Source organism: Cetorhinus maximus, chromosome 11 (genome assembly GCF_964194155.1).
Source record: "Cetorhinus maximus chromosome 11, sCetMax3.hap1.1, whole genome shotgun sequence".
Taxonomy (NCBI): domain Eukaryota; kingdom Metazoa; phylum Chordata; class Chondrichthyes; order Lamniformes; family Cetorhinidae; genus Cetorhinus; species Cetorhinus maximus.
Genome location: NC_135889.1, coordinates 51712242 through 51727450, shown reverse-complemented (window position 1 = coordinate 51727450; position 15209 = coordinate 51712242). Strand labels below are relative to the sequence as shown.

The following is a 15209-nucleotide window of genomic DNA, read 5'->3' as shown; positions in this document are numbered from 1 at the left end:
ACCACAGGCAGAGAGCGGAACATCAGGTAGAGATTCGACAGTCAGCAGACCAGAGCGAACGATGGAGGGGTCTATCCACGTTCTGGCCGATGTCGTGGCTCTGACATGCGAGTGCCTCGAGGTCACCATGAAGACCGGCAACCATCATGGAGACCTTGGTCCAGCAAGTCTTGCCAGATTTGCGCTCGGCCCTGCATTCCATGGCCACAAACCCTGGTGGGCACTGTCAAGATGTATGCAACATGGGACGAGGCACCTTGACCTACCTCCAGGTGCACCATCTCCTGCAGGAGTCAGGGCAGGGCCCTCGGGCAACCACAGGGAGGATGAACATCATCCTCTGGGGCTTCCTCTCAGGACACTCCGAGCCACTCACAGCCCCCTCTGCCTGTGCCCCCATCAACTCCAGCTTCTCAGGCCACCAAGGGTGCTTCTGCCCCTGAGCAGGGGACCCTTATCAGGCTGGGACCTTCCAGACCTTGGGCCACCAGAGGACATCCGCCAAGGTCATCACAGACATCAGGACGTAGCAGTCAGCAGCTGCCTGCACCCCTGCTGCGGATGTCAGGGCTGCACCCAGGCATAGCAATAGAGTTAGGAAAGTTAAGAAAAATTGAAGTCCCTTTTGGGTCACGGGTGTGCTATACGTGTAAAGAAATTGCACTTTTGTGAATACATCTGATGGTTATGTGAATGTTCTTGGTAACTGAAGGCATTGTGATTTTGTTCTTTGGAATCCTCTTATTTCAAGGTTTAGCCATCCTCCCACTCAGTGATAGCATCCACACTATTCCTGTGATGTAAACCTCAGTTGAACTAGTCTCCGCACCCTTGTGTGATGTCAGGGAGATGTGTTTAAATCCTTAGTTGAAATGTGTGATCTAAGCGTTTCTAACTCTTCTTCCTCAAGGAACACCATTGAGTGAGGGCAGCTCATCAGCATTGATAGTCTAGTGGTATTTGTGCCTCCTCAGTGGGAGTGGCAAAAGAAGAAAAGACATGCACGGGAGGAGGAGATCCCTAGGCATGTCCACGTCTCAGTCGCAGCACTGTTTACATCATTAGATGGCGGCGGAGGCTTCAAGTATTCTCTCGCATTGCTCTTGTTCCTAAGTGGGCTCTCAGTTCCCAGAGTGAACTCACCCATGGGACCACATGGACCAAAGCAAAGTCATGAGGCCAGAATGCACAAGTGTGAATGCGGGACTTGTTCTTGCTGCAAGTGGGTGGACATCTCCTGAGATGAAAGTAAATGGCATTGAGGGCTGGAAGAGATGTGGCCATATGCCCTCACTTAACTTTACTCTTCCTGGAACCTGTCAGCAATTAACATGTCACGGGCACATCTCCCACATCTCCCTTCCTCCTTGGCGTGCAAGCATCTGAAGCACGTCTTCAGAAGCTGTATAGTCTGCTCTTAAGGGAGCGTGTGGATCTGTGAGCAGCATTGTACCTCTCCTCGGAAGGACTGTTGAGGGTGATGCACCAGTGTCATCAGCCAGCGTTTCAGCGAGTACCCCTTATCCCCGAGCAGCCATCCGTGCAGGCATAATGGCCCCTTGAAAATCTCCGGCGCTTGCGATGTAGGAGTCATGGCAACTCCCAGGGTACTGTGCATAAACATGCAGTGTGTGCTTCTGGTGATCACAGTTGTACATTGTGGAATGATAGCTCTTGCAGTTTATAAACATTAGGGGCTGCTGCCAAGGAGCCTGTATAGCCACATGGGTGCTGTCTATTACACCCTGAACTCTTGGGAAGCCTGAGATGGTGGTGAAGCCGGTGAATCTCACAGCCTGGCTATCTTCATCCTGAGCAAACCTGACATAATGATGGACCTTCCTGTAAAGGGCATCTGTGACCTCCTTTATGCATGATGTGTTCCAAACTGACAGATGCCGCACAGGTCCCCTGTTGATCCTTGGAAAGAATCAGAGGCAACAAAATTTAGTGCTGCGGTCACCCTCAAAGTCACTGGCAGGGGATACCCTCCAACTCCACGTGGTGTCAGGTCTTCACGAAGAATGTGGCATATGTGATGCACCAGAGCTCGGGACAAGCGCAGATGTGCATGGCATTGCCTCTCACTCATTTGTAAATAGGAGACACTTCTATGATAAAACCTAGGTCTGGCAAGTGGCCCCATTGTCTGGGTCTCTCCTCCTGACCCCCCCTGTTCATGCTCTGGCTCCACTTGACCATGTCCCTCCTTCACCTCCCCCATTGCATTAGGACCCTGACAAAGGCAGCATTGAGTCCTGGATCCACATGTGCTTTTGCCTTCTCTCTGAAAGGAAACATTGAAGACTTTAATGATTCAAGGGGAAAGAAAGTGAAGTTCAGAAGATGATACGTTTAGAGACTGTAAGAGTTCATAGTTTTTCTTGCCCTACTTGCATGGTAGCTGATGCTGCCTTGTCCCTGAGACACTAGCACACACATCGAGGTGACCAAGATGGCATTGTTGATATGTAACATCTTGAGCCCTGCGTGGGATGTTAAAGTTTAAGTGAGATGAGTGACCCAACCTAGCCCTGTACTCCAATCTCTGATGTGGCACATTAATAACTAATCAGTTTTTTGTTTCATTTACGGGATGTGAGCGTCACTGACTGGGCCAGCATTTATTGCCCTCCCTAATTGCCCTTGAGAAGATGGTGGTGAGCTGCCTTCTTGAACCACTGCAGTTCCTGTTGTGTAGGTACACCCACAGTGCTGTTAGGGAGGGAGTACCAAGATTTTGACCCAGCGACGGTGAAGGAACGGCGATATATTTCCAAGTCAGGATGGTGAATGGCTTGAAGGGGAACTTCCAGGTGGTGGTGTTCCCATGTGTCTGCTGTGAATGGATGCCCTTTGGCTCATTCAGACTGTCACATCTGGTGAACACTTGACAGGCCTTCATTGATGGAATGCCATGAAAGATACAGCCATGCCTCCTTCGCTATTGCCTGCATTGCCAAATTCTACATTCCTATGTGTTACTCTTGAAATGCAGCGACTGTGATGTGAAGCCACTGAGTTCTGAGTGGCCCTTTAATAGTGCTAATGAAGCCATTGGCTTTCAGTGGCTTTCATCGCAAGGAGGTCTTTCCTGCTCATTCTTGCAGCAACAAGAAGTTAGAGGGTGGCCCCAGGAAGGCCCCCTTGTGTTCGCCCTTCCCACTCACTGCCATTCCACAGCCTTACATCCCCGTTGCCCACCTTGTGTTCATCAACACCCCCCCCCCCCCCCCCCCTCACCTCACAATCCACCCCTGGTTGAAATGCCAGTTTTTGAGTGGAGACCTGCATGGAGCGCCACAGCACAGTGCTGTTCTTCTGAACAATGTAGGCAAAGAGCATGAGCAGATCAACCCTACAGCCCCAGCAGTGTGGCATTCCTCAGAACAAGACTGAGTGCAGCAGTATGGCAGGTAGGCTATGTATGTTGCGCTCACCTCAAAGTTCCCAGTGAACTGAGGTCGACTTGTACACGCCATCCATTTTCAAACGGGTCTGAGGCTGATCTAATTTCTCACCTAACAGCAAGCAGCTGTTTTAATGAGCATCCATGAGATGTTAATGAATGCAAATGGCATTTACGCTACTAGTCGGCGGGATAACCGACCCACCATAAACCCACCATCGGGAGAATTTGAAGCTGCTTTTATGCCAGCGGATTTCAGACTTTTTACCTGCTGCTGGATTCTCCGCTCCCACCCGTCACAAAACCTGGCACAGGATGGGAAAATTCCACTCCTTGTGTACAAAGATGGCTGAATGCTGACTGACTTGTCTCAGTTAATAGATTCTGTTTAAGAATTTCAGTAGAGTTTCAAAACATCTTTCATTGTTTATTGTTTTGGTGAGAGACATTCTCTTATCTGAGGAGTGACCTCAGTTTATTAAGGTCTCATTCATAGGGGTTTAGACCCTAGAGAGGCAGCTGGATATTCCGGCTGCTTCCCAGTTTTCACAGACTGAAGGTCGTCTCATTTACTTTATACATAATATCAATAATTCAAGTTAGCAGCCATTTTCATGTCAAGCTTTTATGTCAAGCTGCCACTTCAAACTGCTAACTTGGGACTATTACCTTAAAATGTTAAGTTGCCCAGCAGATATGTGAGTTTGTTAACAGAGCAGCCCCCATGATAAAGTTAAGAACAGGGAAAGGGAATGGCAGCCAGAAAAGTGCTGGGAGCAAGAGCTGGAGAGGCCCTAGGACTCCTTAGCAGGGCCTAGTCACTTTGACTTCTCCTAACCCATGATGATTTCACAAAAAAGTTAAGTTTTAAATTTACATTTGTCACTATGGCTTCCACCATGGATCAGCTGTTGTTGTTGGTCCTGTGTGGGTCTTGCAAATTTGCAAGTTAAAATGCTATTGAAGTGTTGACAATGTCATTGGTCTTACTTGCCATTTCAAAGTAGGCCCCCATCTGCCAGGGCTGGGCAGCCTTCTTATGTCTTTTCCCAGGTAAGTTAAGATGGGAGGTGGGGACTGGAATGCACTGGTAAAACTGCATGACACCACAATCATTTTAACCTCTTGCCTGCACCATTCCCAGCAGGTGAAAGGTGTTAAAATCCACCCCATAGATCGGAAGTGTTAAAGAACAAAGAACAAAGAAAAGTACAGCACAGGAACAGGCCCTTTGGCCCTCCAAGCCTGCGCCGATCATATTGCCCGTCAACTAAAACATTTTGCACTTCTGGGGTCCGTATCCCTCTATTCCCATCCTATTCATGTATTTGTCAAGCTGTCTCTTAAACACCACTATCGTACCTGCTTCCACCACCTCCTCTGGCAGCGAATTCCAGACACTCACTACTCTCTGCGTAAAAAACTTGCTCCGCACATCTCCTCTATAGCTTTCTCCTCTCACCTTAAATCTATGTCCCCTAGTAATTGACTCTTCCACCCTGGGAAAAAGCTTCTGACTATCTACTCTGTCCTTGCCACTCATAATTTTGTAAACTTCTATCAAGTCGCCTCTCAATCTCCATCGCTCTAGTGAGAACAATCTGAGTTTCTCCAACCTCTCCTCATAGCTAATAACCTCCAGACCAGGCAGCATCCTGGTAAACCTCCTCTGCACTCTCTCCAACGCCTCCATATCCTTCTGGTAATGTGGTGACCAGAATTGCACGCAATATTCCAAGTGTGGCCTAACCAAGGTTCTATACAGCTGCACCATGACTTCCCAGCTTTTATACTCAATACCCCTGCCAATGAAGGCAAGCATGTCATATGCCTTCCTGACTACCATATCCACCTGCGTTGTCACTTTCAGTGACCTGTGGACCTGTACACGCAGATCCCTCTGCCTGTCTATGCACTTAAGGGTTCTGCCATTTACTGTATAATTCCTGCCTGTATTAGACCTTCCAAAATACATTACCTCGCATTTGTCCGGATTAAACTCCATCTGCCATTTCTCCGCCCAAGTCTCCAACCGATCTATATCCCGATGTATCCTTTGACAATCCTCTTCACTATCTGCAACTCCTCCAACCTTTGTGTCGTCTGCAAACTTACTAATTAGCCCAGTTACATTTTCCTCCAAATCATTTATGTATACTACAAACATCAAAGGTCCCAGCACTGATCCCTGCGGAACTCCACTAGTCACAGCTCTCCATTCAGAAAAGCACCCTTCCACTGCTACCCTCTGTCTTTTATGACCAAGCTAATTCTGTATCCATCTTGCCAGCTCACCTCTGATCCCGTGCGACTTTACCTTCTGTACCAGTCTGCCATGAGGGACCTTGTCAAAGGCCTTACTGAAATCCATGTATATAACATCCACTGCCCTTCCATCGTCGATTATCTTTGTCACTTCCTCAAAAAACTCGATCAAGTTAGTGAGACACGACCTCCCCTTCACAAAACCGTGCTGCCTCTCACTAATACGCCCATTTGCTTACAAATGGTAGTAAATCCTGTCACGAAGAATCTTCTCCAATAATTTCCCTAGCACTGATGTAAGGCTCACCGGCCTGTAATTTCCTATATTATCCCTACTACCCTTCTTAAAGCGCAGCAATTCTTTCTTGTTTGATACCATTAACTACTTAGACAAATGCAGGGTCTCCAATGTTAGGTATATTACTGATTCTACATCACTGGGTAAACAGAATTCTGATAACTGATAACCTACACCACATGGATTGCAGCAATTCAACAAGGCAGCTCACCACCACTTTCTCAAGGGCAACTAGGAATGGGCAGTAAATGCTGGCCCAGCCAGCGAAGCCCACATCCTGTGAATGAATAAAAAAAAACTGAGATGTGAATGGCAGTTAGGTTATAAGGGCTAATTTTCTAGGTATAGTGCCCCAGAAGCACCTCAACGGAAGGTGTAGTCAACTAGAAATATGTGCAGGAACCTATAATCCCTGGGCCTGAATTTTCAGCTCGGTGGGCAAGCGCAATCGGCGGGCCCGGGAGCAATTAGCGGTCAGCCAGCGTGAAGTGCAAGCTGAAAAGGGAGGAGGGCGGGCAACGGCACCAACACGGGTGCAGGCGAGCGCCGACAGAAACCTCCTTGAAGGCAGAAAGCTGCCTCAGGGAGCTGAAGACCCGACACCGAGTAAATAAGGTTTTTTTAAAATCAGCAAAAAAAATGTGCAAGCATCACAATCAGGCACCTGAACATATAGATTATAAAAATGTTGTCCACAGATTTCTATTTTTATTTTATTTAATAATGGAAACCTCAACCCACCCTTGGATGAGGTTTGCTGAAAAATTTTAAAGTCCGCCTGACCGATTCGCCTGTCCACCAACCGTAAGGTTGGGTGAACTACGTAAAATGACAGACAATTGTGCCCTTAATGGGCTTAATTGCCCTCTTAATTGTCAGTGGGCGCACTTCCGAATTTTGCGCGCGCCAGCCAACTGAAATATTGTGTGAACGTGGGATGATGTCAGGACGCTCACCCAATGCCATCTCGTGCAATTTCACACCCGAATGGGTCAGGCGCGCACCCGTCCGATAAGCGTAAAATTCAGCCCATGGTCTCTGCTCCCCCATTGAATTGCCAATAAGCTTCCTGTCATCATGTGGGAAAGCCTTCTCAGCACTGAAATTGAGGGAGATGCAAGTGTTCAAATTAGTGAGATTTACTCCGCTTTTGACATTAGAATTACCTGCAACCCAATTTTCTGTTCCATTACCAATCATAAGAAGTGTGTGAGCTGCCCACTTAAAAGACAGCACTTGAAAAATGGTTTTTGAATACTTGTGAAGCTTTAATCAGTAAATATATGAGCTACAGGAATTTCAGTCATTGGGAATGTTATGTTTGCACCAGGTTACCGTGTATCTTAGATGACTGATTTATCTCAAAGCACTACAGTGATAATTCTAGTTCCAAATCTTTACAATACTTTAAAATATCTCAGAACTTACAGTCTTTCCAACACACATGTTCACAGCTCAGAGCCCAGATCCCTTCTCAGTGTGGTGTCAGTACTTAACTCACCAATTCCACCCACAGGCTTAAGCAATCAAGCGATGCACAAGAATCAGTTATCAGGCAAACCAAACAGCGATGAAACAAACCATTGAACACGACAGGGAAAACATTCACTGCATTATATCTAAGCCTGTCTATGGAGGTTGCCACAGTGTAAAGGAAAGCCTGTAATGCAGTAGTCAGGGCATTCATGAGATAATCCAAAACTGACAACAAGAATTCAACATTAAGGAGCTCCACAGCAGATGTCCATGAAGCTACCATTCACTCCAAAGACAGCTACATGCTTTCAATACAGTTATTACCTCATATGCAGGATGTGGACTCCTCTACACTTACCACCATGGTGCAGAAGCTGTTAGGCATATTGCTCAATGAACACAGCAGTCCACAGTGCTCTGAAAGCATTTTAATCTTTTGAATGCAGGGCCAGAGATCTGGGCTCATTGCCGAGGGAAGCTTTTCCTTCCTTCAATGACCAGCTTTCCTTCCTCCTACTCTTCCTATTGCTGCTGTCCAGTGTCCTGTAGCTCCACCTCAATGGTTCCCTCGTACTCTATCATTCAGATGTGGTTGGCATTTTGTGAAGTGGCACTCTTTTACTCAGCTTCTATGCATTAAAAGTTTAATATTGGACATGAAACATCAACTATGTTTCTCTCTCCACAGATGCTGCCAGATCTGCTGAGTTTTTCCAGGATTTTCTGTTTTTATTTCAGATTGCCAGCATCCGCAGTATTTTGCTTTTATCCATGCATTAGCTCCTTGAAAATAACTATAAGCGAATTAATCCTTGTTATGCATGATGTCCCATCCTTGATGAATCATCATCTTTAAAAAGAAGTAAAGTAACCTTAACTAGCTCATTACACCTAGCAATAGGTAGTTTTTACAAGGTTCACAAATATGTTAAGCGGGTGTAAAACTTCACACTTACTTTCCCCTTTCTGACGAACTCCTTATACTTCTTTCCACATTGCTGTTATTTCCTTTACATAGTGCTGTTTCTGCTGATGGCTTCATTCTTTTCCTGCTATGCCTTTCATGCCACAGCATTCACAAACTTCCTGCTATATCAGGGAAACAGGGCATTCCTTCTTTGCTCTAGTACCTGCAGCAACTATTCAATGGTTTTGCAGTGGAAACAAGGTGTGTCTACATGACCAGTCTTCTTTATTGGCATTATGATGGATGCATGGATACAGGTTTTTTTCCAATAAATGCAGCCATCAAATCTTATTCCTTTTGATGTTGTTAACAATTATGTCCTGGCAAAATTAACTTCAAAGAAGCACTAAGGATATTTGTCTGCAGAGTGTAGGGCGCCATCCTATCCCCCCATACTCAAGGGGCAGAATTTTAACTGCAAAGGGTAGGCAGGTTTGGACGCAAACTGGTATTGGGGAGGGGTTAAGACCTGAGCACTGTCATCGGGTAAGGAATGCTGTGTGATCCCACCAACTTCCAGGCTTAATCTGGGTGGGTTCGCAGGTAAGCAAGGAACTCCCATGGAACTGTCAGGTAAGTAATTAAAATATTCAATTAACTCAGAATTTAACCCAGCATTCTGGCTTTAACAGCTACTGCATGGGTTCCCTGAGCTGTGTAAAGCTCACTCGGATCAACCAGACAACAGCACAGCTGAGAGTACTACTTCAGTAAAACTGACAGGCTGGGAAGTCTTCAAACAATGAAACCAAATAGCTGCAGCCCCTGCCTAGGTGAGAGGATAATGCTCACAGCCCTTCTTCTGTGAGTGTGCTCTTACTGCTTGGCAGGTTCTTGGAAGTCAGTTCACCTGCCTTGGACTTCACTCATCTTAATCTGTACTTCTCTGCTGTCAGCCTCCATCACAGCATGGGAACAGCAAAAGCAGCTCTCCCTTGCACCTCTGATAAGGAACAAGAAGAGGAGCACGAGCAACACCAGCAGCACCAGTTACCTTCTACTCGGGACTCAGAGGCGAGAGTGCTACTTAGTGTAATGTATTGGCCTGCTTAAACTGTTAACGTAGTGTATGTCACAAAAAATAACTATTTGACAGTTTTAAACCTTTACATTCTCATTTTCTGTTATATTTGTTGTTTTTTGACAAGCAAATTGTGATTTTCCATTTAGTCACAGGATGTGGGCATTGTTGGCAAAGCCAGCATTTTTTGTCCATCACTAATTGCCCTTGAGTAGATTGTAGTGAGCTGGCTTCTTGACAGCTGAGTGGCTTGTTAGACCAGTTCAGAGGGCAATTAAAAGTCACCACATTGCTGCGGGTCTGGAGCCGCATAAAGGCCAGGCCAGGTAAGGACAGCTGATTTCCTTCCCTAAACACCAGATAGGTGTTTATGACAATCCAGTAGTTACATGGCCAACATTACCAATACTCACCTTTTTTTCTAGATTCCAGATTTATTTATTTGAATTTAAATTCCCCGGCTGCTGTGATGGAATTTGACCTCATGTCTCCAGATTACCAAAACCTTGCGATTACCAATCCTATAACATAATCACTTTGCTACCATTCCCAACAGCAAGATAAAATACTGGATATTTCTCTTGACTGATGATGCATTGCAAATTGCTTTGCAAAAAACACGTTCAAAGGGTTATTTTAACCTGCCCACCAGCCCCTGTCTAATAAGAACAGTACGAGTGGAGTGAGGGCTTTCATGCCAAAACCTGCAATCTTAATCTACTTTAAATCAGGCATAGCAGCCCACCCACACTAGAGAAGTCAATGGAAATAAAAATCAGGAGATGTAAAGCTATTCGCTATTACACATTTTATACTGTCACACAAAGGCAAAATCTAGCCTCCTGTTCTGTAACTTTGAAATTAAGTTGAACTATTATAACCAGCTTAAAGCTTAACATTATTCAAGCAAATTGTTTTAAAACCATTGTGTAAAACTAGACATTGTAAATTTAAAAAGGGCTAAAAAGCTAATTTTTTCTTAAAAAAGAACTTCAGAATGTTAAAGTGGGGGGAAACCATAGTGTTGTTTCCATTTGCTTTGATGTATTGGTATGTAAAATCAAAATATGAATCATTCTGATGCAAAAACAAACCTGTGGCAAAAGCAACTAACCACATTACACTTTTTGGCTATAATGTCTCCCTAATTTATGTCATCCTATTGTTAACAATTTGACCCCTAAGAAACCACCTGTCTTGCGTTGCTTAGTAACTGATGCCCTAGAAAGACTATTTTGTATATTTCCATCACATATCGAATTCAGGTGAAGAGAGGGCAATGCAACTATCTTAGTGTTTATTTTTGCGTTACACAATAAAGCTTTTGAATTCTTTAACATTTGAAAAATCGCCATTTGTAATTTTGTATTTATGTAACCAGGATATCACAATCTGCTTTTCTGCAGATCTTAAATTGCAAAAATAATTTATTAAGTAAATTATTCCAAAGATGAGCTGTTAGTTTTCCAATATGATGAAGTCCAAATAAAACACGTATCCGATTGAGGCACACATTCCAAAGTGCCTACCACATGGCAGAATTTTTGATGGGAACCCAACATTTGATACAAAACCTTGTTTGAAGCACAAAACTTCCTTCAACTGCAGTTTCTAATCCTCAGTACACTTTAATATTAGATAATCTACTGTGAGATTTCAAAGTGAGAGACTGTGATCAAATTTATAGCAGATAAATCTATTCTGAAAGACTCGCACTTGCTTGGTTTGAAATATTGAATCAGTAATTTTGCAAATGGTTTCTCATCTTAAAGTTTTCAAAATTCATATCCAAGCATTGCAAAAAATAGTTATGCATTTTTCAAGAAACAACAGTTTTAAACAAGTCACAACTACAGGATGACGAAAACCATGGTTAATACAGTTGCTGCCTCAGAGTTCTTGATTTTCAATTTAGATTGCACAATGAAAAAAATTGTTAATGCACAGGCTGTGAGCAATGTAAGATAGCAGCTTAACAATGTGTCAATATTACTTGTATGCCATGAGGTATAGACTGCATCACATGCCCAACTATTAACTCAGAGACTGACTAAATCATTTAAATAATTTTATCTGCTCACCCATAGCAGAACCCTCTCCCAAGTTAAAACTAATTATATGTAAGTACAAAAATAGTTACATTTCTAATTAAATTATGTTACACGTATAACTGATAACAATGATAAAGGAAATGCTACTTTATAAGTACAGCTAAACCAACATTCTTCTTTAGGGTTTTAACTCAATATTTTCAGATCAATTAATTTTACAGCAATTGTGTTTACTAAATACATCTATTACTGCAAAATTTTTATTCAGAGAAAAAAATATAGTTTCCATTTTCCTTTTACTTATAATAAATTTAGTCCAAAATCAATGAATAAAGCTTAACTTGATGGAGCTATCTATTTATTGCACTTATAATAAATGTATATTTGCTCTATAACTCTCTAGTTGAAAAGTGCGAGTGCAATGATCAGTTGAAATATAGAAGGAAAGGTTTAAAAATATTAAATTGCAAAATAGGTTAATGTGTAAAAAAGATTTTCCTTACCAAACGTGTGACTTATTTTTTTAATGCTGCATATGGGATCCTGATGTTTAGTAAATCCACTCTTCTTCATCCCAGTGTTTGTAATATTTCTGTATAATCCAACTGGTTTTGGTTTAATCTTGCTAGCATATACAGTACGTACACTGATGCACTGAAAATCAGCTTTTAAACCTAACCACACTCCTTCTGGCTAGAATGCTTCACCATTGAGTGAATTCAGTACTTAACATAACAGGATGTGCATCTCACAGCTCATCAGCCAATTAAAATGTGTCTGCCCCTGCCTCTCCACAACGCGCTCAGAATGTGTGATGATTTTCATGGAATCTATCGGTTTCATTTGTCAGTGCTACAAGTTGAAACATAACCAATACTGGTATTTCACTTTTTTGTTTTAAATGGGGAGTTTACAAAAGTTAAAATGCTCTGAAGTAAAATATCTCATGTTTTTTGTCATTGTTCTTACTGTGAATTATGTGGCAATGAAAAGAGAGAGGGTTGACATCCTGTTTTATTCTTGATTTCTGCAGCATTCATTTTCCTAAATCCATTTCATGAAATCTGCTTCTGCTGAGCAATACTCTACAAAATTCCAACATTAACTAGAAAACCCCAAGGATATTCAAACATGCTTGCACATAAATGCCAGTAGGCAGCTTGAGCTCTACTGAATATTAAGGATTTATTGCACAAAGCCCTGCATGCAAGGCAAAACAATCTAAATTACTGTTTAAAAAGTCTTTCATTGTGAACAACCTTCCATGTGTTTCACAAACCTCTCTCAATATTCTAGGCACATTATACAATCATTTTGTCAGATAGGGTATTTAAACAGCAGATTTCCTCTTTAGAAAAGCAATGTACATAACATCTGCATACCATACAACAGTTGGATTTATGTGGAGCTTAAAGGTTTTAATTTTGAAGTGCATTTTGCATCATGGTATTCTCAAAATTAATTCACTATTCTTTAAATTCAGTAAGCATTCCAATTTTAATAATTTACTTGCCTGGCTCCCAAGCCCCTTACAAAAGGTCCCGTGTCGGGAAATCCAAGCACACCCACTTGTGTCACCCCTGCTCAATATATCTGATGGGCCTATATGTTTAAAACGACAGTGGCTAATGAGATTATAAAACATTCTCAAGTACATGACAATGTTGCTGAGCGTAAGATACCTGTTGGTCAGTTTTTTCTCTTGAAAAAGGATGACTATCATTCAGGAGTTTGATGGTGAAGCAACATAGCAGCCTACTGACTGAAGGAGGACCAATGAAGACAACAGAATTTAATGGGCAGGAAATAGAGAAACATATTATATCTCTAAAAATATATATACCACATGTCAGTTGTCAGAGATCATAATGCCATAGTACAGTGGTCAAATATTGTGCTGACATGTGTAAATTCCATAATATATATTGGTAACATAGGTATGGCACTGTAAGGATTTTACCCTCCTGATGAGAAGAACATCATCCATTTCTTCCTTGTGTACATTAGCAGGCTGCTGGTAGTTTTGTAATGTGCAGAACATTAGGGACGTTTAAATGCAGCTGAATGTCATAATCAGCAATTCCAGCACTAGAAACATGAGCTTTGATATGGAAAATGGGCAAAGTGAAATCTTATCTTGCTGCACATGTGAAACTGCTGTTTCTTTTTAATACATTTAAAAACAACTTACCAAACATCTGAAACTCAGTCCTTATGGCAATGATGTCTTAGGAAGGCTGTAATTCCTCTGAACCCATGAATCCGATTGAATCACAGAATTGTTACAGCATAAGAGGAAGCCATTTGGCCTATCATGTCTGTGTCAGCTCTACAAGGGAGCAATTCACCTATTGCCACTCCCAGTCTTCTACCCATGATCCTGCACACTCTTGTTATTCAGATAATAATCCAATTCCCTCCTGAATGCTTCGACTGAACCTGGCTCCACCACACTTTCAAGCAGCGTAGTCCCGATCTTAACCACTCCTGTGTGAAAAAGTTTCTCTTATGTCTCCATTGCTTCTCTTGTCCATTATCTTAAATCTGCGCCCTCTTGTTCTTGATCCGTTCACCAATGGGGAAAATTTTTCCCTATCTAGTCTGTCCAGACTCCTCATGATTTTGAATACCTCCACCAAATCTCCTCTCAACCTTCTCTTCTCCGAGGAAAACAGCCCCAATTCCTCCACTCTATCTAGGTAGCTGAATTTCCTCATCCCTGGAACTACTCTTGTAAATCTTTTCCGCACTCTCTCTAATGCCTTCACACCTTTCCTAAAGTGTGATGCCCGGAACTGGATGCAATACTCCAGTTGAGGCTGAACCAGTGTTCTACCCAAGTTTAACATAACTCCCTTGCTTTTGTACTCTAATCTAGGATGCTGTATGCCTTATTAACCGCTCTCTCAACCTGTCCTGCCACCTTCAATGAATTATGCACATAATCACTCAGACCCCTCTGCTCCTGCACCCCCTTTAGAATTGTACCCTTTATTTTGTATTGCCTCTCCGTGTTCTCTTACAAAAATAAATCGCTTTATACTTCTCTGCATTGGATTTAATCTGCCATTGTCCACCCATGCCTCCAACTTGTTTACGTCCTTTTGAAGTTCTGCGCTATCCTGCTTACAGTTCACAATGCTTCCAAGTTTCTTATAATCTGCAAATTTTGAAATTGTGCCCTGTACACTAAGGTCATTAGTATATATCAAGAAGAGCAAGAGTGCTAACACCGACCCCTGGGGAATTACACACCTGCCACCAGCCTGAGGAACATCCATTAACTACTACTCTCTGTTTCCTGTCACTCAGCCAATTTTGTATCCATGTTGCTGCAGCCCCTTTTATTCCATGAGCTATAACTTTGCTCACAAGTCTGTTGTATGGCACTTTATCAGATGCCTTTTGGAAGTCCATGTACATCATATCAACAGCATTACCCTCAATAACCCTCTCTGTTTCCTCATCAAAAAGCTCCAGTAAGTTAGTCAAACACGATTTTCCCTTCACAAATCAATGCTGGATTTTCTTAATTGACCTGCATTTGCCCAAGTGGCTATTAATTTTGTCCCGAATTATTGTTTCTGGAAGCTTCCCCACCACCGAGTTAAACTGACTGGCCTGTAGTTGCTGGGCGTATCTTCACACCCTTTTTTGAAGAAGGGTGTAACATTTGTAATTCTTCAGTCCTCTGGCACCACCCCTAAATCTAAGGAAGATTG

The 15209-nt window shown here is 42.8% G+C and overlaps 1 protein-coding gene across 2 annotated transcripts in view; it reads right to left on the bottom strand.

Annotated features, from left to right (window-relative positions):
* Nucleotides 1-12165, bottom strand: part of pde1a (phosphodiesterase 1A, calmodulin-dependent) — a 628668-nt gene extending 616503 nt beyond the window's left edge. The window contains exon 1 of one of the 2 annotated variants that reach the window (XM_078551925.1): nt 11991-12165. In XM_078551925.1, coding sequence (XP_078408051.1) covers nt 11991-12060 — 70 coding nt within the window. In that variant the 5' untranslated portion in view covers nt 12061-12165. The remainder of the gene's footprint in view (nt 1-11990) is intronic. The other variant, XM_078551927.1, reaches the window with a different exon arrangement.
* Between the last annotated feature and the right edge of the window lie 3044 nt (nt 12166-15209).